Genomic DNA, 26,346 nt, shown 5'->3' on the forward strand with positions numbered 1-26,346 from the left:
GAGTAGAGTCAGGCAGTTTAATATGGTGCTCCTCATGTTAAAATAGTTTTAAAAAAGTAATTTAACACTTTAGTTTAAGTGCGTTGTGAGCAATCACACTTTAAGCACATTAAAGTGCGTTATGAGTGCATAATGAGTGCATTGTTACTGCATCAGAATATGTTATAATATGAATCTGTTATGACGGTGTGAAAAAGCCTTTAAGAGTTTGAATGATATATTTCAAATGTTTTTGTTTTTCTGAAATTGATACGTAGCATTTTATAATAAAACTCTTTCCCATTCTGCAGTAAACTATTAACCTTTAAAAAAAAGTCATAGCTGAGCTTTACTAAAGCTGATAACAAAGAACAATTCAAAGTTCATTAATTATGTAGAAACTGATAAGTTTTCATAGACAGGTAATTTGGAATCGGCCCAGCTTTCTTTCTCAAAGCAATCCCAAAACTGATTAAGTCCAAATAATTCTCAGTGCAATTTTAGCTGTAAGGTTGACAGAGATTCAGAGTACTCAGGCATAGTGTGGAATACATGGTTCATTATTGCTGGCATTTCAGTCTGGTCCTCAAGGTTTAAAAGAAAAAATAAATCATATCTGGTGAGACAGAGTGGAATGAGTTCCACTTGTTTAATTTTGTTAAATTCCCAAAGGAGAGCAACAGAGCAAGTGTCCAGAAGAACTGCAGGCCCTAGTAATAAAGCTTACATATAGCTCACAAGTCCCATAAAACAATCATATCATATTCATCACATATACTAATGCATTATATAAGCTTGTAGTGCAATTATAATGCACTCGTTATGCAATTATAATTGGCTGATGGAGGCTTGTAATGCCTTATGAGCAACACTTCAAGTGTTAAATTGAACCACAGAGGTTTTCAGAATTAATTTTTAAATAACAGTGTAAACAACAAACCATCACACCAGTACGTTTTCAGAAACTTCAACTTACTTTTTGTCATCCATTGTAATGAAAACTGTCAAAATCATTTATTTCTTAAAATAACTGACAGACAATGGCAGCAATAGACACAGAGACATTGAAGGTCTTCAGCTCTTGGGCAACAGTGGATGTAAACAGCTGATTGTATTTCAATTCTGTTGATGAATCAACGGAATTGAATAAACATGGTTAATTTCTGTGGGGGTTTTTTGTTACTGGGAATTGCATTTTGTCACTGATGGGCTACAACTGTGTTTACATAATGTCAGCTTGTTAGCTAGCTAACTATAGTATCTGGTCAGCTAACCATCACTGTCTTGTTGTTAACATGTCTGATTTGCACACTGGTTAACTAATGTGTCTAGCAGAAACCTGTGTTAGTAGTGGCTAGTAGTCACATGTTAACATTAACTTTGGTTGCTTTGCTAAATTAGCCTGCTGGCTGTTAGCTAGCTAATAAGGCCAAAAAACAGCAGTTTGTTTACGTTAACTAAGTCTGAAGCTACAACATTTTAGTAGCCTACAACTTGTGCTTTGGAGTAGAGGCTAAAGAAAAGAAAGTTTTCTGTCTCACAATACTATTGGGATAAGTTACTATTAAAGGTAATTAGTTACTTTACGTCATTACAATGTGTTAAGTCACTAGTTACCACAAAAAAGTAATCTGAGTACTCTAACTCATTATTCCCAGCACTGGTCACAGTAAGCTACATTTTGGAACAAATCCACCTTATCAGACTATTCACTTTTATTTATAAAATTACTGAATTGAACTACACTCCCACTATAACACTCTTTTTAGGTATCTATTGTTTTCTAGGTTGTGATACTGTATATTAAGCCATCATTTGCGCACAACCAATTCTCCACTTGACCTCCATGACGGCACCAGACATGGCTGCTAGATTTGTGACTCAGCTGCAAAGCCTCTACACAGTGGAAAAGCTCGTCAAAATTGCATTGACCTTTTAAAAAAGCTCTAAAAAGAAAGTAATTATCGTGAAATAATTTTGCTGTTTTTTTTTGTGTTTTTTTTTCATTTTTAGGGACATCTGTGTTCCAAGTCACGGCAACCGACGCTGATGATCCCACCTATGGAAACAGTGCCAGAATAGTCTACAGTATTCTACAAGGACAGCCATATTTCTCTGTCGACCCCAAAACAGGTGCGGTATAAATGTACAGGGCTGGGGAAAGTGAATGACGCAGTGGTGATTGTCACCATAAATTGGAATAATAACTTTGCTGTATAACATCCGTTTTGATATCCTAAAGTGGTGCGAATATGATGTTGTGAAATCTGTGCACTGCGTACTTTTAGCAACGAACATCCTGCTCTGTTATTATAGCACGTCTGAGATCATAAAAGCTAATGCTGCCACCGTTGAGTAATGGACTACCCATGCTGCTGCTATATTGTTTAGCACGCCATCTACTATTTCTGGGCCATAACTAACTCCTCAGGGGTCAAAGGAGACATTTGCAGATATGCTTTCAGAAAGCCATTGTTTCTTGCTTTCTGAAAGGGGAAAACACAATAGGCAGCGCTCAGTGCTTTCAAAATCCATCTTTTGTTTGAGAGGCTCCTACCAGAATCTATTAAATGTTAATAGACCTTCCAAAGTGCAAGATATATAACTTTTATATGATGTGAAAAAAATGTTTGTGTATGCTTCTTTTGTGCATGCGTGTGTGTGCGTGCTTGTGTGTGAGCGTGAGAGACACAAAAAGATGAGATGAACAAATAGTAAAGTGAGTGCTTTTGTGCTCTCTCTGTCTCTCTCTCTGTGTGTGTGTGTGGGGGGGGGGGTGAAGTTTCGTATGCTTGTCGCTGTTGTTGCTGTTGGTTAACATGAACAGCAATCCACTTGTATGAATTGATTCATTGCTGTCTGGAACAACTATTGGCCCCTTTGAGACTACACAACCCATGTAAGACATGAATTCTTTGCTGAATGAGCAACACAAATGAATTGCTGAATATTCTGACTTTATCTCAAGGGAAAACACAGTTCGGATTGATGGAACAATTTCACGGCAGCGTTAGTGAGGCAGAAGCAATACCAATTTTTGTCTGAAAATTGAACTTTCTCACGCAACCCCAGACATTTTGTATCATCAACTCTATATGGTACTGTAGTTGAAACCTATGCTAAATTAGATTTTGAGCTTAAAAAACATTGCATTGTTATTCCACAGCGATTTTTTTTCCCCCTCTTCATATGCGGTACGCTTTCGGACACATCAGATGGGTTGTTTTGCTTGAGCTGACTCGGCATCTTGTCTGCATTATAATTCAGCGTGGGGCGTGCAGAGGAGCGGGGACGTGATCGAAGGCCCAGCCAGCTGCACTCCCTGCACAGCAGTATTCTACCCATGCATATTAATGTATACAAGTCTGCTGTTGTTGTCGCCACCGGCAAACCGCCCTACTCCCTCAAATTAGGACAAGGAACTCTAGCGGTCATTGGAAAACGTGCACATTGGATCAGCTGCATATGTATGCGATCTTTAATATTCTATGTGAAGTCTTAAAGTGGTTTGTGCTGGGCACGGCGCCACGTCTGAGCACCACACTGGGCAGGAAATGCCTCTGCATCTGTCTCGCAGCGTACTAGCTTGCTAAGACATCCTGCTATCTGCATGCATCTCGCTGCGCCACGCCAAAACTGCAGAGACGCCGTCGCAGGGAGTTCATATAACATTAGGCGGATTAAAAGAGTTGCACCCACCCGCCCCCTTCCCTTTTGACCTTGTTACTGGTGGCCTGATATAGCAGTGGCAGATTTTACAAGACCTGTGAGGTGGAAGAAGAGATCGTGTAAGGACAGAGGGTAATGACAGCATTTGGCCTGCACATATGGTGCTGAAGGAATCCCCAAAGGACTGTCCCAGACTTGACCCAAATCCTCAGCAAGTAACAAAGTGAAAGAGTCGCCGGAAATGCTCTGCAAAGAACTGAAGAGTTTACCTGATCATTTTTCCCTTAAAGTCTAATTAGTGCCTCTCACCTACTGCATTACTATCACACCCATAATCATAGTTAAGCTTCAACATGAGTCGGGCTTGATACCAGGCCTTCAATCACTAATCACACTCTTCCTTAAATGTTTTGCTGTCTGGAGGAGCTGACGCCGTCGTGAACCGGAAATTCCATTTGACAGCGTGCGTTTCAGAGCGAGATAACGAAGAAAGACTTGTTAATAGCTCAATGAAGTACGGCGCAGAGTTCATATCTCTTAACTAACTTTAATTAACTCAGAGAACAACATTAAGACAGCTGCTTGTCTCCGTAGGAAATAAGATGCAATCATGGATGTAAAATTGTAATTGGTGCATCTGTGATGGTGTCATACTGAATGCGACGAAAGGAGAGAGAGGAATTAAATATGTAGATTTGCTTCCCTGAAGAAATAAATGAGCATGACCTGTTCTTTGGAGAGATAGAAGTTTAACTGATATACTTCTCCCGTTAGTCAATATTGTCAATATCGGCTTAGTCAGCAGTGCCTGCAATATGATCAGCATAATGATGGAAGGCCTGAGGGGATGTAGTGGAAAAATTAACAATGGGGAGAAAAAAAACAAAAACCGGAGCGGGTTTTGTTAATAACTTTTGAGTTCCCCCCAAAAATGTTTTGCATAGCCAAGCAAAAGTCATTTCTCCAAACTTGTACATAAAATTATCTAAATTGTCTGCAAGTATACATGTGTAACAATGTTTTATACATGTGTATTCGACTTTTAGACTAGCTAAACTGTAGGATTATTGGGCCGATTTACACCAGATATGCTCAAGTCAACAATTTGAAGGGAAATCCTGATATAAATATCAGACATGTTTGATATTTATGACCCGACATGCAGGGATCACAGATGAGTTTACAGTGAGGTCTGGCTGTCCACCTCCACAGTTGATTTCATTGGTATTACATTGGATTTTGCGAGTTCATAATAATGGATAATCTCAGTCATATTGCTAAGTGTTTGATAGCCCATACTTGCCTGGTCATGTAGTGTGAGCATAGTTATGACCGAGAGACCAAAAACCTGTGAAATTCATCATTAATAATAATTGATTACATTTATATAGCGCTTTTCTAAGTACTCAAAGTGCTTCACATATCGGGGGGACTCAACTCATCCACCTGGGTGATGCACGGCAGCCAGTTTGCACCAGAACGCTCACCACACATCAGCTATGTCAGTGGAGAGTAGAGGACTGAAAGAGCCAATTAGGTAACGAGGGATGATAGGTGGCCATGATGGAAGGAAGGCCTGTTTTTGGGAATTTTGCCAGGGCACCGGGGTTACACCCCTACTCTTGCGATGAGTGCCGATGGGATGTTTATTGACCACAGAGTCAGGACCTCGGTTTAACGTCTCGTGGTCGGTGCTCACTCACAGGACAGAGTCCCTGTCTCTGCCCTGGGGCATTGGGGATATTATTCCTGAGACCAGAGGGAAGAGCACCTCCTACTAATCCTCCAACACCAGTTCCAGCACCAGGTGGTCTCCCATCCAAGGACTAACCACAGCCAGACCTGCTTAGCTTCCCAGACAACCTAGCAATGTGATGCAGGAGCTATGGTGCTGGCAAATGTGTTGTGGGCATTATGTGTGTGAGGCAATTCAATTTCCAAACTGGTTAGGATATTAAAAGTCTTCTATTGTGTCCCCAGCATTATATAAAGGACAGTGACATGTTATTTAAGGATGCATCCAGACTTCTCCAGTCTTCTTGTTAGTCTATTTGCATGGGCAGTGTGAGACTGTGAGCACTGCCTTGCTCGCATATCTCCAGTTGATAGCAGCAGCTATAACAATAACTATAGTGAGGGAACGCAAATGCCACTCCATTTTTTTTTTTTTTTATCGCCTCACTGCGTCCCTGCAGGGCTTCCATAGATCAGCTGCAAAGAAGAAAAAGAAAACACAAAGTAAGAATTATCATTCTTGAAAGCATCGCAGTATCAATCAGGCATAAACTAATTTATTTGAGATTGAAGACATGAGCATAACTCTAATCCAGTGATAGACAACCATGTGCCATGGAGGGCCAAGAGTGTGCAGCTTTCATTAATTCATCTTTCATTAATTCAATATAATCTCTTACACTCTCTTACCATTACTAGTTACACTACAAGTCAAAAGTTTGGACACACCTGATTGAATGTACTATGTTTTTCATTCTCTTAAAGCCATTCTGATCTAAAGGCTTCTGCTTAAATGCTTGAAATGTGTTTCTTAGACAAATATAAATAGTGAAGTTGATCCTATGTATGAATTTCTTTCCAAAGCCTTTGCCTTTCCATCAAGGCAAAGGGCGGCTACTTTAAAGAATCTAAAATATAAGATAGTTTTGATTTGTTTAACACTTTTTTTGGTCGCTGCATAATTCCATTTGTGTTATTTCATAGTTTTGATGTCTTTGCTGTTATTCAAAAATGTGGAAAATAGTAAAAAAATGAAGAAAAATGTGGTGTGTCCAAACTTTTGACTGGTAGTGTATATAGTTCACAAGTGTCTACAGTTTTTATTAGTCATCAACAATAACAACAAAACTGGTAATCTTCTAATAGCAATATCTTGCAATTCATACAGATTTTGTAGGGCGTCCCGTAACTGATATACCACAGGTTTGCACCCGATAACAACCATCATGTCTCCCTATCAACCGCCATGACTGCTGGCAAGGTGTCCTTTAGAAAGACACTGAACCCCTACCTGCTGCTTATCTTGTGATTCGTCTGGGGATTTTGGTCAAATGTAAGAGCAGATGCACAAGGACGACACAGCATTAGACGGACACGCTGAATCCCCACCTGCTCACTGAATGTAAATCGCACAGGACTTAAAGAGCGTCAGCTAAAACCGCCCCGAAATGTTATCTGGAAATTGATGCACGGGCGGCGTAGCGGTCAGGTTTTGCGGCGGCTTCGCTGTGTCACTTGTCTGGTAATGTGAAAGACCGCTCGCACGATATTAGGAAGTATAACCGGTCCGATGATGTGGCAAGCTAAAATGACACTCTAACCGTTTAAAGAACAGTAGGTGGAATGGATTTACTTGATTACATGGTTTGCAAATCTCAAAAGTGCAAGCCAGCACTTTTTATAAGAGCTTTCTACATCTTAGCAGAAGTAGATCTCAGTGGATGACGGCATTTATCCTTTTTATAGTCGGGTCGTAACTCCTGTCTTTCCCATCACTAGTGTGTATCTGTCACTTACCCGCAGAGATATCAAGGATGTTCCTCTGGAGTCTCATAGTCGGATGACCCCCCCTCCCCCTCCCCCCCCTACCCCACATCTGTACTCACACACATACACACACACACAGACCCGCCGCACCGCTGCCCCCTTAGTCCCTTTTGCATTTTAAATAGGCTAATTTCTCTGCTGATCTGGGATTTGGGTGTGTTCGACTTTATTGAAGGAGCTGACACAGATCAAGACGTTTCGCGGTTCACAGATTAAGTCCTGCCTCTGCCTGGATCAATGGAAAAGCTGTCACTTTGTCAATCAGACGCCTTCTTAACCGCGCCGCCATGTAATCTTAAAGCAGACCAACCTGGTTAATGACTGAATGACTCAGAGTCCGATAGATAGATAGCCGTTTAGACGATTAGACGATTAATCAATTAGTCGATCGTCAGAAAATCAAATTGATTGTAATTTTGATAATCAACTAATTGTTTTAGTCATTTATCAAGTGAAAATACCACATAACATTTGCTGCTTTCCTCCGTTTCGTATCATTATAAAATGAATACGTTTTTTTTGGCTGCTGTTCAGTGTAAGGAAGCAATTTGAAGAATCACTTTTGGGCTCTGGGAACTTGTGACATTTGACATTATTTTTGACATTTAATAGACTAAATAATTAATCGATTAATCAAAAAAATCATCGATAGATTAATCAATAATGACAATAATCGTTGCAGCCCTGCTGTTTAACCAAACTGGACTGATTTGCACAACATCATGAAAATGTTTCTGTTCTGAGCCACAGCAGATTTGAAAACAAAATCATGAAAACTGAGCGATGTGGGAGCTTGTGACATTTTAGACATTTTATAGACTAAATGATTAAATGACTAAATTGAAAAAATAATTCATAGATTAATCAATAATGGATATAATCACTAGTTACAGCGCTATTATTATTATTATTATTATTATCAGTATTATTGCTAGTAATAGTATTGTCACTATCGATTTCTATACACAAAATCTGTACAAGTGCGATACACAAGGATAACACAGTATTGGATGGACCAAAAACCAAGGTTGCTGAAGCCAGAGATTGAAGAGCGCTTTAGTAATCTCCTATAATCCTTTTTGTTCACCCAGGAGATTGTCCTCCTTTAGAAGTTTCCAGCCAGACAAAGAGGTGGATAGTGTGATGGTATCAGCTCTAATAGACTGGGGGGGTTGAGGAAAAGGCCAACCACCTCACTGTGTCAAATGGACCCGAGTTCAAGGAAGTCGTCTCTTTCTCAATTATTTTCTAAATTAACCGACGAGTTCCATAGAGATCGGGCGCAGACTACCTGAGGTGTTACGGCTCAGAGACGGTCAGGAGCGGGAGACGAGGGCTGCGATCCCGGTGTCAGAGTATTAAGATACCTTTCAAGTACTTGAACTTTCCCGGAGAAACACCTATGAACCTTTTCGGTATTACTAAGGAATTTCATTTTGGATTGAATTGCTGTCAGTCAGTCAGTATAAGATTGCAATTTAGCTGCACTGCATCAGTTGTAATGTGTTTTTGCTGACCTCAAATCCCACACTGCAGAAAATCTCCACCTTAACAAGTCATTTAGTCTGTTATTGAGTCCTAAAATTATAAGTTTCTTAAAATAAGTGAAAAAATCTGCCAATGGCATTAGATAATTTCACATTTCTGATGCAAATCAACTTGTTTTAAGAATTTTGTGGAATCAAGCGTCATTTTCTTGATAGTAGTGCAGTGATCTGCCCTATTCTGACTTCCTGAAACTGCATTAGAAGCAAGTGGAGTTATCTCACCTCACTGGCAGAATTTCACTGGCAGAAAGTTTAAGAAAAATAAGATTTGAAGGCGGATATGAGACTCAAAACCGGGGTGGCTTCTCATCTGTTTGTTTTTCCGATAAATGAATGACAGAAGATCATCTGAGGGGGGCGGGTCATTTATTTGTGGATACAAACAGATGGAGGACAGTGAAATCCCCAAGGCCAAAGGACATTTCATACTTTTTAGTGTGTGCTTATTGTTCCTATACCTGCTGCAGTGAATGATTGCTCAGGAGCGATGCGCCTTTCATGAGTAAAGGAGCAATAAGAGACTCAAAAGGTCAGATCGTCCGTCTTGGTGTTGTTTTAATGGAAAGTGTGGCCGCCTGCCAAGGTCTCTGTTTCTCAAGGACCCCAGGTTAAGTAATGCTAAGACTCCAGTTAATATCCAAGAAGTTCCAATCAAGTTTGCAGGGTTCACATCATTACAGGGAAGTGGCTGCAAGTGCAATGACTTTGTTTTGAAAGCACGTAAAGCAGCACACCATGCTGAGGCCTGGCATTTGAAGGGAACGTTAAGGTAAAAATAAATTGCACCTGTGCTGAGTCACTATATGTTACAGACACAGTTAATATTCATGGGGAAACTGAAATGTCCTGTTGAAGTTTTGGTGTTTTGGAGTTTGGAGACTTTATCTTTGCTTTCCAGTCTTCCAATTCAGTCAGATCGGATTGTCCAAAACTGTAATGCAGTAAATTTTATGGAGGATAATATGAGAATAATCTTTATTGTCATTCAGTGTCATGGTTTTAGGTCAGGGTTGTGATGTGATTGAAGCAAACTAATGCATGATGGTAGGGAATGAGCCTTGGAGTTTCGGACAGCAGGGTGGACAGGGAGACAAGTTTCAAACCCCCATAGTTGGCAAGCATCTGTCCTGCTGCGGTGTCCTTGAGCAACACACGTACCAGTTAATGTCCTAATTTCCCTACACTCTTCAAAAGATCTCAAATCTGTGTGTCGTCTTTGGGACAGCGCACATTTGTGTTACTTGTCAATAAAACATATGTTAAGGACAACACTGCTGTTATTGCTGTTATTGACATATCGTGTGTTGTCCCAAAGAAGACACAGATGTGATAAAATGACACATCCTTTTTAAGAGTGTACTGCAATCAATAAATTGTCGCACACGCAGCACATAAGTGGACAGATGCTCAACTGACAATGCATTAGCATATAGCTTGCTTGCTGAATATGACTCGGGTCACCCTATGCTGTCATACATCTCTGTTTTGGGTTTGTTTTGGGGTTTTTTTTTCCTCCACCTGAACATCTAAAATTGAATAAAATGCTAAAGGAGGGGAGGATGGCTGTTCCTCCTTATTACTACTATTGTTTGTACTCCTGAGTACGGTTCGACCGATGTGGGTTTTTCCATTTTTCCATTTCCATGCCAAAAAATCACAAGTATTCAGTGTTCCAGCCAGACTTTTATTCTTGACAGGGTGGAAAAGCCTCTGAAACAGAATTTAGACCATCATGACACACTAAAACTCTCCTTTGAGACCCAGACTAATGAAATTATTTAAGGGTTAGCAGCTCTTTAAGGCAGGCCGACCCACCACACCTAGTCAGTGGCAGGGGAAACTCTGGGATACATTATTACCTTTAAATCAAGAATTCATTTCCCTCCCTCTCCCCCCCCCCCCCCCCCCCAAAAAAAAAAAAAAATATTGAACAATTAAATGAATAAATTAAATGTGCAAGACAATAAAATTTAATTGCGGGTTTTACAGACTGTTTTTATGGAGCTTTGGTCAGGGAGGCAGCTCCATCATTTGAATGTTTACCCTGAGATGAAGTTGGTGGGGGATTCATAACCTGGCAGCTATAGCAAATTTATTTGCTTTGATATCCCTTGGAATAAAGCCCCTGCAACACACCAGTGTCTGTCTGGTTAGCTGCCCCACTTAACGCTTGTTCCTTCACGAGTGGAACTAATAGATGCAGAACAACACCACACAGTCTGCAGACACTTCCAGAGGCGACGGTGCATCAGACAGACAGACAGACAGACAGACAGACAGACAGAGCTCCACATCACGTTTCAAAACGCTTTACAAAGAGCGACTCAGTGCCACACTGCTGCATCTCACAACATGCTACAAACAGCGTTTCTGTGCAGCTTGTGAAGAGCAGGAATATAAGCACGGATACCATGGAATTTGGCATTTCAAGACACTTTCTTTAACAGTCTACTGATAAAGTTTTTTTGTTGTTGTTTTTTTCATGGAAAAGGCCTGGAAATATCAACCACTAGAGAAATGTGAACAGGAGGCATGAATAAGTTTATTCACAGTGGTGAAAATGAAATCCGCCACTCATTCATTTATTGAAACTTCACAAACCTTCTCCACTCTGCATTTTGAAAGGTTGATGATTTCCTTGACCATCTGACATAAGGGCAATCGTTGAATGTCGCATGCGACAAAAGCACTAACCCTTTGTACAAAAAGACCTTTCAGTCCATATACTGTAGCTCTTCTTTTGTATATTCTGCCCTGGATAATTGCAGATATTACCTTGCGTAACATACTCTTTTTAATGTCTTTCCAGTGTTGATGCGGCCTTGCAGCTCTCTAGCTGGATCGGTCCAGGTTCGCAGCAGTCTAAGGGACTTCATCCACAGCCCTGTGTGACAGATGATGTGTAACCTAAGATCCCCTGGATGTTAATACTGTTGGCTGCCTTGTTCCTTGACCCACTTTTAATGATTATTCCGCCTGGGGCGAGTGGATTAGTTTCTGCCTATAGAGTCCTGAAGAAAGAAAGAGGAAAATGGGCTATTGTAGAACAGACAGACATCAGTGCCTCTTTTGTGAAAACAGGAACTCATGACGCTTAAAGTATTCAATATACTGCTTTGTACGTTAATTTAATGTAGAATAAAGTTCTGTGTTATGCATCCTGTTGAGGTTTACATTGAGGAAAGTGAATACCAGCGAGACCTTGGACAGAGAGAAGAGTTTACTCGGTCAGTCATCTGAGTCCATATTTAATCATTTTCCCTTGTGTACTAACAGCAACAGCTTATATTAAAGAAAGCCTCGCTATATTGCTTTATGCTTTAGTATGCATTAGATAGGATTAAATGAATTACCGTGCACTTGCTGTCACTGTGTTGCTTCCTAACTTATAAGCCCCATATTATTCAGTTTTCATGATTTTGTTTTCATATATACTGTGGCTCAGGATAAGGATAATGCTCTTCGTGATGTTTTGCAAATAAATGAAGTTTAGTTAAAAGTTAAACTGAATTAATTACCTGCTGAGTGGAGGCTTTCTTGTTCAAATGCTGCAAACTGGCCTGATAGGAAGGATTTTAGTATTAGTGAAGTGTGAGTTTAGTATTAGTGAGGTGAACCAATTAGGATCAAGTGTAGTTGTGATGCGTTTACTGGAGTTAGTCGGAAACTGCCTGTACAAAAAAAAAGGATTTTTGAAAATGCAAAAACTTTAAATTTAACCACTCAAGCAAAATTAAAGTTTAACAATGTCTTCATTAAACATCTTCATCTTTGATCATATATGCTTATAAATATAAGAAAATTTGAATTTCTACAATAGGGGCCCTTTAATATTTACAATATTTACACTAATAATATTCACTGTATTACATTGCAAATGTCCACTAAGGTACCACAAAACAAATATTATTCATATAATTTTCTTGGCTTCTTTTACTCAAACAACAGAGTGAAAATCGGCAAACAAAGAATATAATGTAATTCAATTAGATGTTTTATTTAGACAAGTGATTCTCTTCACAAATGCTTTTAATAGTTTCTAAAAGTAAACAACCAACACTGGATGAATTGCATTTCAAACTGAGACATTTTCACCAGGCTTCAGTGATGCCTTAGTGATTCCTTGATGCATGCTCTAATCTTTTCTTATCAAAGATCACTGTGATCACTGTGACAATAACAAACACAAGGGGCAACAGCAGCAAAGTCCATTTTCCCCTTTGATCAACGCATTTCCATCTCTTCCCGGATCTTACTGTTCCCAGTCCGTTGTTGTTTATTGTTGCAGGGTTCAGAAGTTCAAATGAACACAAGTTCAATGGTTGCCAGAGGGTCTTGGCTCTGGGGAAAAGAGGGATTTACGATGACACCTGATGTAACAGGCGGCACATATCGAATCAGGCTCCATGTGGTTACGTGGTTTTAGGAGCTAAGATGGCGAATTAACCCTCAAGCACAAATACACACATTACATTGTCTCTCCAGGGAGAGACGGACGGACAAATGTAAACACCGCACACAAAGACACACACATTCAGGTATATGTGCAAGACATGCACCTATTATATTCAATAAATCATACAATGCAGCAACACAGGAAGCAAGTACTGCAGTGCCTGTCTTTTTGGCTTGTTACTGTGTTGCAATTTACCTGTGTACTGTTACTCCATAGTGGGCCGGGGTGCAGCCATATATCACTGGGTTAGCGTAGTGAAAGTTCATGGCTGTGTTTTCTGTGTTATTGTAGTAATAAATGTGATTGAATGGGTGCCTTAGAAAGTTGCATTCTGCCCTGCACCAAGGTTGCATAGTCATTTGAAATATAATGAAAAGTGGAGAAAGGCTAACCTTGACAACCAGGGACTGGGAGAATCACAGTTTTATGATGTTAGTCTTTTAAGTCAAGTGTGATACTGGAATGTATGAGTATACCTCGCAAATGTTTTGGTGGGAAAAACATTGAGACAGTGGCTGTGTTTACATGCAACTATTGCCAATACCGCGAGTAAGGCAATAGTCTGATTAAGCTGTTTAGATGATTGCACAAACTGACGACACGCCACAATAATCCTGTTTACATGACTGAACTACTTATTTTGATTATTTGTTTTTTTTCTGTTTTGCTAAAAATACTAACTTGTTTCCTGTCCCGCCACTATCAAATCTTACCAAAACAATTACAGCCAATGATTCTGCACCAGCACATTATGTTGTTAGTCACAGCTGTAGCCCTATCTCTATTGCAATTACAAAATGGCATGCTTCAAGCGCTACTTTTGGGAAACCTGTTAGAAAGACTGAGATGACTCATGAAACTGATGCAACCGCAGCAACCCTGGTGTTTTTTAGATGTGAATGGGGAATGAGGATTGGTGGGAGTGGGCGGTCCTGAGGGAGTTCAGTGATGTAGAGTGGGGAGAAGTTTTGGATGGAGTTGGGGCGAACTTCTGCATCCCATGCATCACCAGGATGTCACCGTCCGTGATCCTGTATCCCTCATCATAAGAGCAGCAATTCAACGGTATAGACTAGGAAGCTGTGCAGAATACCAAGTTATAGTTAACCAGTGTGATGTGCACAAAAGCACCGTAAAGAAGTTTGTGTGCATGAGAGAGCATGGTGCTGGTTGTACAAGATTGAATCAAGGTACCACATCGTATGACGCATGCACAATTGCACAGCGCTTTTAAAATAAGCACCAAATCCCTCAAATTATAGGCTGTCCTATCACCTTCAGATGGCTATAGGGATTTTGTTAAACAAAAGGGAAGGCCCTCATACATGTGGATGACAGATATTGGTAAGAATCAGCCCTTAATCTAGACAGTTTCCTTATACCTCCACATAACATGATGAGCTGGACACATGTGCAACTTGATCACAGCTCAAGAAATGCGACAAAGATGTATACATGTCCTAACTGGTGTCTCTTAATGCGATTAAGATTGCAGTACTCACTACACATATGTTACCGCAATTAAGCTTACTCCGATTAAGAGCGTGTAATCAGAGTGGTGTTCATATGGGCTCTGCCTTACTCGCATTATTGCCTTAATCGCATTATAATCGCATATAATTGATGCGCATGTAAACGTGGCCTGTAAGGGTGTATTGACATCTTTCAACAGGGATCTGCTTTCCTGTCCGAATCAGGAAAAGGATAAGCATGATGATTATTTGTTTTTGTTTTACCAGTCTATTTCTGCCATGTTTGTTCTCATGCCACTGAATATTTTGCTATTTTATAATAGGTAATTTTTGATAGTTGGCCATAGTTTGTAATTTCTAGTTAGAACTAACCACTAAGTGATCATCCATTCCTATTCAAAGGAAGACATGTCTGAAACCATCAATCTGAAGTATTGAATTCCCTTGACATTGCCTATTCTTCTTTACAACAATGTTACACTGCTGTCTTACCCTTCAACTTTCTCAGTTGTTTTCATCTTCTTTCATTTTTTTCATCTGCTTTCTTTGTGTGTCAGTAGAGATCTAACCTTCAGCTGAGCTCACATGGTTTGCTTTCCTCCAACCATGCAGGAATCATCAGGACTGCCTTAGCTAACATGGACCGGGAAGCCAGAGAACACTATGCTGTTGTCATCCAAGCCAAAGACATGGCAGGCCAGGTCGGAGGCCTCTCCGGCTCCACCACCATCAACATCACTCTGACAGATGTCAACGACAACCCGCCCAAGTTTCCCCAAAGTATGGATACTACATTATCTTAACATGACAGTTACGGAGCCAGCTTCTCTTATAGGGGTTTTGCAGTGGCATTGCAAATGTCCTAGCTACACCGTCTGGTGCCATCATGGAGGCCCATTGGAAATAATGGCTGAATACAGAACAACCAGGCTAGAAAATACAGAGATACTATAACATACTGTGATACTGTGAAAAGGATTGTTGTGGTGTGGTTGTAGGTCAATTCAGATAAAATAGGTAAAAGTGAATAATCTGATGAGGCTGATTTGTTTCCGCATGGTAGTTTCTAGTGATATATTAGCTTGTGCAGAAAAAAGTTGTTTACAATAGGTCAGCTGGTTAGCTAGCTGACAAGCTGGCATGATCTAAACACAGACGAATCAGTGGAGAAATCATCAGTTCCCAGTCAAAAACAGAACAGAAATGAACCATGTGTGTTAAATTCTGTTGTATGTTCAGAAACACAATCAGCTGTTCTCAGTCATTGTTTCCCAAGAGCTGAGGACCTCCAATATGGCCGCCACAGGGTGTGTTACATAACCTGAGAGCGCTCTATATGAGAGTTGTATTCTATAATGCTATATGTCCATTTTGGAAACGTGTTAGCAATTTGTTGACTAAGGACTTAAGTTTCCCATTATCCTTCACAATTGCCGTAATGTTTTAAAATGTTGTGTTATCAATTATTTTGTAAGAGGATGTATCAAATTGAAAGTGATGGGTACTGTGTCTCATTATGGAATGAAACTCTTCATATGTTTGCACACAGCCAGAAGCAGATTATCTTTTGGAGTGTATTTTCTGTGCAGCTCCACGGAACATTTTAGTATTTGCACTCAGATCAGAACCAAGAGTCTTTCATATTATTTAATTTTGTCATTAATTAATTTTTGTTATAGACTTTTCATGCATACATAATTGAACCAGATATCAATGTGAGAGGTTTTAGAGAGTTAATCATGTATTATGAAGGCTTCCCATCTTAGAAGTCATAATGCATTCAGCATTCCTTACTATTATGTATTCTGCTTCATTATTTTATGTCTCAATAGTCTAATATTGCAGTTAAATTTTCCATAATTAGCTAAATTAGATGAGCATCCATCAAAAGTCTGTTTTGCAGCGTCTAGATTTTCTCTATTTTAATAATACATTTAAGTAATGATAAAGTTATGATACTTTGTCTTTGAAAGCACCTCATCAACTGCAATCCCTCATGGCTTAGAGTTATTCATTTTGTGCTGCAGTGAAAACTATTACAAAACCATCAACATTTTCTGAATAATTATCTGCCCCAGAGTTTGATCTGCTCCATTCCAGTCCTATCACACCCAGTTTAGCATTTAATGTCAGTTGAAGCACTGCAGAATATTTTTAATGACATTCCCTCAGGAACAAATGGTGACAGACCCAAAACGCTTAGCTAAGCTCTTTCAGCAGAATATTCAGACAAAGATGTGGAGCAGATGAGCTTTTCTTTCAATCAGTTTTTGCTGTGTCTGAATGCGTACACATCAATGTTCATCCGCAGAAAATTACCAGCTCTACGTCCCTGAATCAGCCCAAGTTGGGAAACCGGTAGGGAAAATCAAAGCCAATGATGAGGACCTCGGCATCAATGCGGAGATCAAGTACAGCATCATTAACTCAGAGGGGGCCAACACGTTCTCCATAGCCACGGACCGGGACACGAGAGAGGGAATCATCAGCCTCAAAAAGGTAAGCGCACGATGTCTTCAATACCGAAATATCATCTTTCAGACATTCCTCAGAACAGTTTTCTGAAGTTTCATAAGGCATGTGATGTCAACGCAGTATCTTGCATCAGTCACTTGCTATTTGGAAGGATGCCGATTGATGAATGCCTCATCATCTCATGCCTCAGCATCTTTAGCTGTTTCCTGTGCTTCTCTGTGTTGCTGCTAGTTTTAGCCTGTCTGGAATAGGAATAGAAATAGAAACAGTCATGTGAGCCTGCATGATTTTGAGTTTTGTTGTCATTTAGTCTCTGTTGTCTGTTTCTGTTGTCTGTTTCAGTTATATTGCTTCTCATCTTGCTTTAGTTTTGTTTGCTTGATTTTGTCGTCCTGATGTGAGATGGTTCTTATATGCAACTAAACTAAACTAAACTAAAGCATCCATAAAACGTTGAGGTAATGATGTTCGATTTCTGGTCAAGTCACATGGCCATAAATTGGCGGCTCTCAGATGAGAACTGTTAGACTTTAGAAATATGAGCCCATGTTTTTTTACATGTTTTCACTTACATCTGTTTTAGTATAGTTTTGTTTAAATTTGCTTTATTTTGTTTACTTTACTGTAGTTTGCTGCAGTTTATTATTATTATTTACAATTATTGGCACAGTGATGGTGATGAAAACAAAACAATGTTGAAATACTGAGCAACTGAGAAAAAAAATACACATTTGCACAGGTGAGATACAAATAAATGTGTAACCCCCCAAAAAAACAGAAAGTAAATAAAAAAAGTAAATAAAACTGAATTGGGTAGCACAAACTAAGGTCACCACTTTATTTTGATAGTCCAATGTTGATACTCAAATTTACTCTAAAGTGTCTATAATGTGTCATTAAAAAGTCTACTGAGTTTAACATTGTACAATAGTGTGAAAAGTAAAGTATTCAGGGTTAATATTAGGGTTACATAGTCAGTAGATAGGCAGCCAATAGACAAGCGACACCTTGTTGAACATCTACTGATTGTCACCTGATAGTTAAGTATCAACATTGGACTGTCCAAGTAAATTGTGACCCAAACTAAACGCCAACAACTAAACATTTTACTGTGAACACAAATCGTTAATGTTCCCATGGTGCCTCTTCCCAACAGCCGCTGAACTATGAGAGAAAGAAGACCTACACTCTGCACATTGAGGGGGTGAACGTACACATGGATCCTCGTTTCTCCTACCTTGGCTCTTTCAAAGACACTGCCACCCTGAAAATCACAGTGGGGGATGTGGACGAATCGCCCGTCTTCTCTATGGATTACTATATCATGGATGTTTATGAGAACGCACAGGTTGGCACCCAGGTGGGCGCTGTGACGGCCCGGGACCCCGACAGCAGGAACAGCCCGGTCAGGTAAGATACTCGTAACCTCAGTTATCTCTTCTGCTGATTGGAGTTTGAGTTGTACAAACATTTCTCTTCCCATCGAGGTCTGTCTCAGCCAATAAGATTATTTCTGCCTGGAGATGAACTCTTCTCCTGACAAATGTTTGTTTAACTAGAACTCCAATCTTCATCTCTTTTCTCTGCCTCATATCATTGTGCTGTCTTAGCATCTTATAAAGCTCAATATTTGTAGCCTCAACCTTACACTCTCAAAGTTTTACGATGGGTTATGACTAGGAATGGGACGATATATTGAAATTCAGTATATCGCAGTACAAAAATGTGACAATACGTATTGTGAGACAGCTTGCTCATCACCATTTCACAAGCTCTCCATCCAAATTATATTATTTGCGCTTTGTAATGACATTTTTAAATTGTTGTTATGCCTCCGCGCCGGCGACAGCATAATGTTTTCGGGTTGTCCGTACGTACGTACGTACGTACGTTCATCCCATTCTCGTGAACGCGTTATCTCAGGAACGCCTTGAGGGAATTTCTTCAAATTTGGCACAAACGTCCACTTGGACTCAAGGATGAACTGATTAGATTTTGGTGGTCAAAGGTCAAAGGTCAAGGTCACTGTGACCTCACGTCCGTCCCATTCTCATGAACGCGATATCTCAGGAACGCCTGGAGGGAATTTCATTACATCTGGCACAAACGTCCACTTGGACTCAAGGATGAACTGATTAGAATTTGGTGGTCAAAGGTCAAAGGTCAAGGTCACTGTGACCTCACAAAAGACGTTTTTGGCCATAACTCAAGATTTCATACGCTAATTATGACAAAATTTCACACAAATGTCTAATAGGATAAAATGGTGAAGTGATGACATTTTATATCCAAAAGTTCAAAGGTCAACTTCACTGTGACATCATAATGTTTTGCTTACCACTGTAGCTGAGAAAACGATCTTGGTTCATTCTACAAAAACGGTGGAAGTGCTGTCACTTACTTTTGCAGACACCAAAATCCTTTAAGTTGACCTAATAATCACATTAATTATATATGTTCAATAAATAAAGACTGTCCTTGCAATGATAAAACAAAGTTTATTGGCGGAGGCATACAACCGTGAGGCGGTTATTTCTAGTTTACATTCTAGCAAGCCAATGCCATCGCTAGAAATATTTGTGGCTCAGAAATAAACATAATTCTGCTTCATACTTTGTTGTTTATTACATTGTATCGTGGTTGTATTGAATCGTGAACCCCACATCTTGTATCGAATCGTATTGTGAGATAAGCAGATCGTCCCACCACAAGTTATGACCCATCGTAAAAATGTACGCACTCATGGGCATGAGCTATAGGCATCTGCTATATGCTATGTGTTACAATGACTCATTCAGAAAGGCATCAACATATGATGCAGTGCATTTTGTGACAGTAAGCAATCACATCATGACAAATTTCAAAATACTATACCTTACTGTTGCCTTTAATTGAAGTCCATCAAATGAAGAAGCTTTGAACTTTTGTCTCAAGTCATACTGATGGATTTACAGATGTACAGCGCTATAATAAAAAGTCTTTTGTTGATCCCCGACCGCTGCCCTACACCTTTCATATTCCCGCAAAAAATCGAAAACATGGACACCCATAGCAAATCCATCTGTATTTTTTCGGCCTGATCAGACAGATGTTCATTTTGTATGAGAGCCCACCAAGTAACCTCGGGCGATACAACTGCTTTGCACATTTGTATGCTCACTAAACACATGCTGTGTACTGTTGAAAAACCGTTGATGTTAGCCTAAGGCAGTGGACTAATCCTAGGTTTTGCTCTGCACAGGTACCTTATTTCATGACATTACGCTGAAGCCACTCCGCGCTTGCTTGTATTCATTTTAATTCCTTCCACACCCTAAATGACGGAATAGCTGTAATCTTGAAACTCCTCATGAAATGAAGCCGCTCTCATACATCAATAAGTTGCAATCTTCTGGTGCTATTACATGTTATGGGATCGTGGTTTAGAGCCTTGTCGTTCGGAGCCTATAGGGATTTCCCCAACAGCAGTGAGCAGAGAGACAAATTATGGACATATCTCTGTTTGGAAGGGGTGAGCCTGTACCTGCAGTCCTTCTTGATGAATGATGAACATTTTTTTTTTTTTTTGGGGGGGGGGGGGAGATCGGGGGGCAAAAAATGAATCTATGCCTCATGTCAGAATCATAAGACTTTGTGAAAGATTTGCGGTAAACAAGAAGGTAATCTCCATATGAAAGGGTCCCACTGCTCTCCTTGTGGGATGCCTCCGCCTCGTCCGTTTCTGCCGTACATCAGTCCCAATGTTCACCGCATAAAGGAGAAGACAGCGGGAAGTGTTTCGCTGACATCCATTTGAACCCAGAAAAAAGCTAAACAACGCATTGGCGACTGCTCCCTGAATGCAGCAGGGATCAGTATTTGGCGCTTTTTGATCATGGCCGTGTCGGTTGTTTGCCGACACGTCCGATGAAATAGTTTTGAAGGTATTTTTGAAGTGACGATTCAAATGTTGGTTTGAATTTGACACATCCAAATAGCCAAACAACGTCCTGACGCCTCATCCCCCCTCCCCCCGGAGTTCTCTCATGCATTAAGAAATACCTATGACAACTTCTATTATTATTACTATACGCCAATAGATTTGATGCATGTTTGCAGTCAGTGCTGTTTTTGAACCTCAACTTGCGTGAAATTACGAATTGTTTTTATTTCTTGGGCTGTAAAAAAAAAGTGATATACAATAAACTAAGCAATGTTTTTACCAATAAAGGCCATATAGTTTAGTAGCAGATATCTTATATAAAAGGAAAAATCCACCTTTGGATATCAGACATTTTTGATGTTCAGTGCATTCCAGGAGTTATTTTGTGTTAAATTGTTGTAGTTTACTTTTTTGGTGTACCCATTTTCCCTCAACCTGCCTTGTCTACTTCAGTTTATGATTTCCTACATTTCCCAGAATGACTTTGAACAACCTCCAGAGAAGGAGGCTCTCTGTGCTGTATATGTGTAGGTGGAGAGAGCGATAGAAGCCCTTGCTCTTTCATTCCGACAGGCTGACGCCAAAAGCTGACGTTTACTGTTGATAAAGATAGCTGAAAATGTTTCTGCTATCAAACTCTATTGCAGCTGTGCTGGATATGTCTCAACATGACGTCATGGTGTCTATGTTTAGCCAATTATCCGTGGGAATAAGAAAAATACACCACCAAACAACACTATGGGCCAAGAAATGGAACGTACTTAGTCAATAGCTGTTTTTAACAGTGTTGAAGTATTCTAGGGTGGATTTTTCCCTAAAACCCCCCAAAAAAACCACTCTGCTTTTTTTTTTAACAAAGTGCCTGCTTAGCACCTGAACGCAAACTCTCACTTTTACAGCTGAAAAGCCTTTACGCTCTTATGGGTCTGAGCATTTAATAAACCTTGACAGCATCTCTACTGAGAGTGCCCGCCACACTTTTAGGCAATCCACACTAAAAAATAGTTCATTATGTCAGATGAATGAAATCCCGGCATTAATATCCCTATACCATTTCCATCTCTCATTTTCCACGTCAATTGAAAATTGTCGACTTATATTACTCGGGAGAATGAATGCTGGATTAAAGGTGTAAATAGGTCATTAAGAGATAAATTAGGGAATACACAGTCAATGTTCATTTCATGCCTTGACTCATGAGAGGAGCAGCTGAACCCATTTCTACTCCTTATTGCACCGGCTGCTTTTCTTCTAGTTTAATAACTGTGCTCGGCTAGAAAACCATTATAACAGTGTAAACATTGCCGGTTGAGCATCGCCTTATTTTTGTCATTATAAAATATTCAAGATAATTGCTCTTGACTTAGAAATATGTGTTTTGAGAACATTTTGTCAAAGCCCAAAGTGCATTTAAAAGCAGTGGGGATGCTTCTTTTCATGTGTTTTAAGGTCGGTACAAGACTTTAAAAATCAAGGAAGGCTAAGTCCGTCTCCTTTGGAGTCTGCTGCTTCTGCAGCGGTCTGAGGCATTTTGCATGATTTTACAACATGGTTTTCTTGGTCTCTTGTCAGTATCAAGGATATTTTTTTGGTTTTAAGACCAACTGTCTCCAAGGCAAAATATGAAGTGAGAAAAAGTAAACCAATACAAATTTGATTTACTGTGCATCATGGTTGTGAATTCATCAGCCATGGCCTCACTGGAATGCGTGAACTAAAGCCAGATCAGAAACTAGACCTAGATCTGACCAAATAGTGTTCACAAATAATTCTTAGTGTTTGTTTTCAGCTGCTTGGAGTAACAGATGAGCAGAGTTTACTGCAGGACTATTCAGATAGTATCAGATAGGTTGTCAATCACAGAAAAGCACACTAAATTGGCTTTTAAGTACTTGCATTGGCAAACCCGACCCATTTGACACCTAAGTCGGCTAAAACAAACCATAACAAGTATCTGCAAATACTGTTTGGCTATTTGAAGTCTGCTGAACCATCATAGCTCTGGTGTTTCCCTCATTCTGACCTTTGAAATTTACATTTTAGGCATTTCACTGGTACTATTATTCAGAGTGACTTCCAATGAGTGAGCAGGTAGAGGCTCAGTATCTGTGCTAAAGGACATTTGGACAAGACACAAAGCTGTTGATGGACATATATTAGTTATTGCAGAAATCAAATATGTCAAGTCAAGTCAAATTTTATTTACATAACACATTTCATACAAAAAGCAACACAATGTGCTTCACAAAGCCAAGAGCAATAGATCAGAACATACATGTCATCGTACATAAAAACATACATACATACACATGCACACATGCAGAGGACATAGACAATTTAAAGTGCATATAAATTCAAGTTAAACAGCGGAAGACATATGCTCTAATAAATAAATAAATAAGTAAATACAAAAATACAAAAACAAATTTCCAGTTTCCACTTTTCTGCTCCAGTATGTCTGTAGCTAGCTGTTGATTATCCCTCGTAAATACTTAATCTATGACTTTATCCATCGCTAAGCTGTTTGAAAAGTCTTTCTGGAGTGGCTACACACACACACACACACACACACATATCATGCATTTCCTTTGTGAATAGGTATTTCATGGACAGCCAAGAGGAGGGAGTCAGGTACTTCAACATCGATGAGGACAGCGGAGTGATCCGGACGACACAGCCGCTGGACAGAGAAGACATGCCTTGGCACAACATCACTGTGATGGCCTCGGAGGTTGGTAGGTACCCAGGTTGCCTTCCATAAACCAAATGTTTACAAGTGGGCTGGTAAATGTTTGCCGCGTGGCTCAAATTTAATACACCTGCTGTGCTTGTTTGTTTGTTTGTTTGTGTCTCTGTGTGTGTGTGTGTGTGTGTGTGTGTGTGCGTTGGTGTTTCTGGGTGTGCAGGCGTATGTGAAGGAAAGAAAGTTTTGCTGAGGGTTTTTTTTTTTTTTTGGAGTGTCATCACTTAGAATGGTTCTTTTGCATGTCTGTCTGGAAAGTCTGGAAAAGTAATGAACAAAAGGAATTGATCATTTCTCTGTCTTCAAAAGTCTGCAAACATGAAGAGATATCGTGGTTCAGCCTCAATACGCATATGACATCACATTACAACTACTACATTAATGTAGTTGTAGACACACGTCCTTTGTTCTGTTTGTTGTTGTGAAGAAGAATCTTCAGATATAGGGTGAGATGGCCTAATTTACAGTCATGATATTGACCATTATCAGCATGCAACATGTGCAACACTAACCCATGTCTTCATGTCCAGTCCAGAAATTAAGGTATGGATATGGTCTAGAGCTGGACAATTAATCGAAAAAAACATCAAAATCGCAATAGGAAGTTCTGCAATTTCCAAATCACAGAGGCTGCAATTAAGTTCTTAAGAGAGAGGCGTCCAAAATGGAGAGAGGGGCGTCTAAACAAGGTGTTTTAGCGCTGCAGGTAATCTTTGATCCATGAATCAAGTACAATATTGGTGAAAACCTTTCATCATACTCAAACTCAGTAAATCCTGCATACTGACGTCTATTTTCTTTTTACAAAAAATCGCTTTTCTTTAAACAGTCTTAAAGTAAAGAAAAAATGTATGACAAGAAAAATGATCTAACTACTATAAAACTAGAGATTAGAGAGATTAGATTGTTTGTCAATATCTTTCAGCCCTAATATCGTCTGGAACTTTTGGCAAGGGAAATGTGTAGGAACCTTTACTCAAGACAGAAGCCCATTTGTCTATATGAGTTAAACCTCATAGGTATGGTGAGGGTCGATCAGTTTTTTTTGTTCTCAGTCTGATCGTATCAAACCTATTAGCCTTTCCTTTACCGTTTTGTAAAAATAACGATTTGCTAATAGTTCCAGCATTCTCAGAGGTACTTCTGCCTGAGAAGAGGCAGTGGAATATGCATTCATTTTGTATTCACTGTAGACACAATTAGTGAATTTTACAAACTTGGTCGTGGGAAAATGAGTAGATAGATACATACATATATAAATATCCTTCTCTGCACCCACTGGCATACACAGAATTAGCATTCAGTATTCATAGCGTATTTTACTCATATCTTCCACCTAAAGGAACTGTAAGAGTAAGGATGAGTCACAATAAACAGATGACATACTGTTGTGCAAGCCACTAAAAGAGGCAGTTAAGAAACAGCATTCATGTCTATATCAGTTTCCTTTATATTACAACCAGGTTTTACAAAGACAGAGAAGATTGCTTAGCTGCAAGCTAGGAAGACATAAACTTCTTATCCTAACTGCATTCAAATTCTGTGTCACAGCAGTACGATATGAACACATTAAAAAATAAATAAATAAATAAATAACGGTTCTAAAGGTTCATAGATAGGTGCTATGCCTTTGTCCATATTTTTTAGTGTCTATTTATTTATTTATTTATTTTCCCGGCAAGATAACAAGACATCCTAAGGGGATCACAAAGTCTAGGTTTAAATTCATAGACTGTAAAATTGCAGTCAAAATCAATATCAGCAGTAAGACACGTCCATAAACAGGGGAATGCCTATATGGATCTAAAGGGCACACTTTCACCTTATCTGGAGTGTGTAAACTGCACCGAATTTTTGCCACTGAAACACTCTAATCCAAAGGCGGTCAATTGTCTTGCTCAAAGACACTTGGAGAGGAAACATGAGTGTTGATGGACACACATTGACTGTTGGTGTCTCTGTTGGCCCACTCTTCCACCAATTACACATTTTGAAACCTGACAGTTATTGGTTAACGAGCAGGAATCCACCATTCGCTGCACTGTTCACATGCTTACTCACGTCCGGTTTTAAGAATGGTATGTAAGCGTTACAGTAAAATGTTGTAATGACATTGTTAACAGTGATATCATGAACACTATTAGCATGCGAACAGAGCCCAATTCCAGGTGAGTAAATAGTGAAATTAACAATTAGTGTGTGGAGAAAACAAGGATGAAGACTATAATTTGCATATTGATTAGAATGTGTTCAAATAGTTTAGAGTGTATTTTCATTATAATCAACTACCAAATCAAATTAATCCCAATTGTTTCAATGTCCTTTCCTTTCGGTAGTATGTTGAAAATTAATTAAATCAATGCAGGCCCCGCTGACTTCAAGAATTCCTATCAGGTAACTTGGCTAATTTGTAATCGCAATTAGGCAAATCCCTTGCCAACAGACAGAGGTGCTGCATGCTAATGTTTCTTTATCTCATCACCTCTCCTTAGTATTCACGGATACAGTTGCACGCCAAAATA

The 26,346-nt window shown here is 39.6% G+C and overlaps 1 protein-coding gene across 2 annotated transcripts in view; it reads left to right on the forward strand.

Annotated features, from left to right (window-relative positions):
* The window catches only part of LOC139908716 (cadherin-18), a 70,994-nt gene that overhangs the window by 15,897 nt on the left and 28,751 nt on the right, over positions 1-26,346 (forward strand). For both annotated transcript variants that reach the window (XM_071895514.2, XM_078291258.1), the window contains exons 3-7: positions 1,993-2,112; positions 15,297-15,464; positions 16,996-17,183; positions 18,316-18,569; positions 23,680-23,816. In XM_071895514.2, coding sequence (XP_071751615.2) covers positions 1,993-2,112; positions 15,297-15,464; positions 16,996-17,183; positions 18,316-18,569; positions 23,680-23,816 — 867 coding nt within the window. The remainder of the gene's footprint in view (positions 1-1,992; positions 2,113-15,296; positions 15,465-16,995; positions 17,184-18,315; positions 18,570-23,679; positions 23,817-26,346) is intronic.

Source organism: Centroberyx gerrardi, chromosome 22, assembly GCF_048128805.1.
Source record: "Centroberyx gerrardi isolate f3 chromosome 22, fCenGer3.hap1.cur.20231027, whole genome shotgun sequence".
NCBI classification, from domain to species: Eukaryota; Metazoa; Chordata; class Actinopteri; order Beryciformes; family Berycidae; genus Centroberyx; species Centroberyx gerrardi.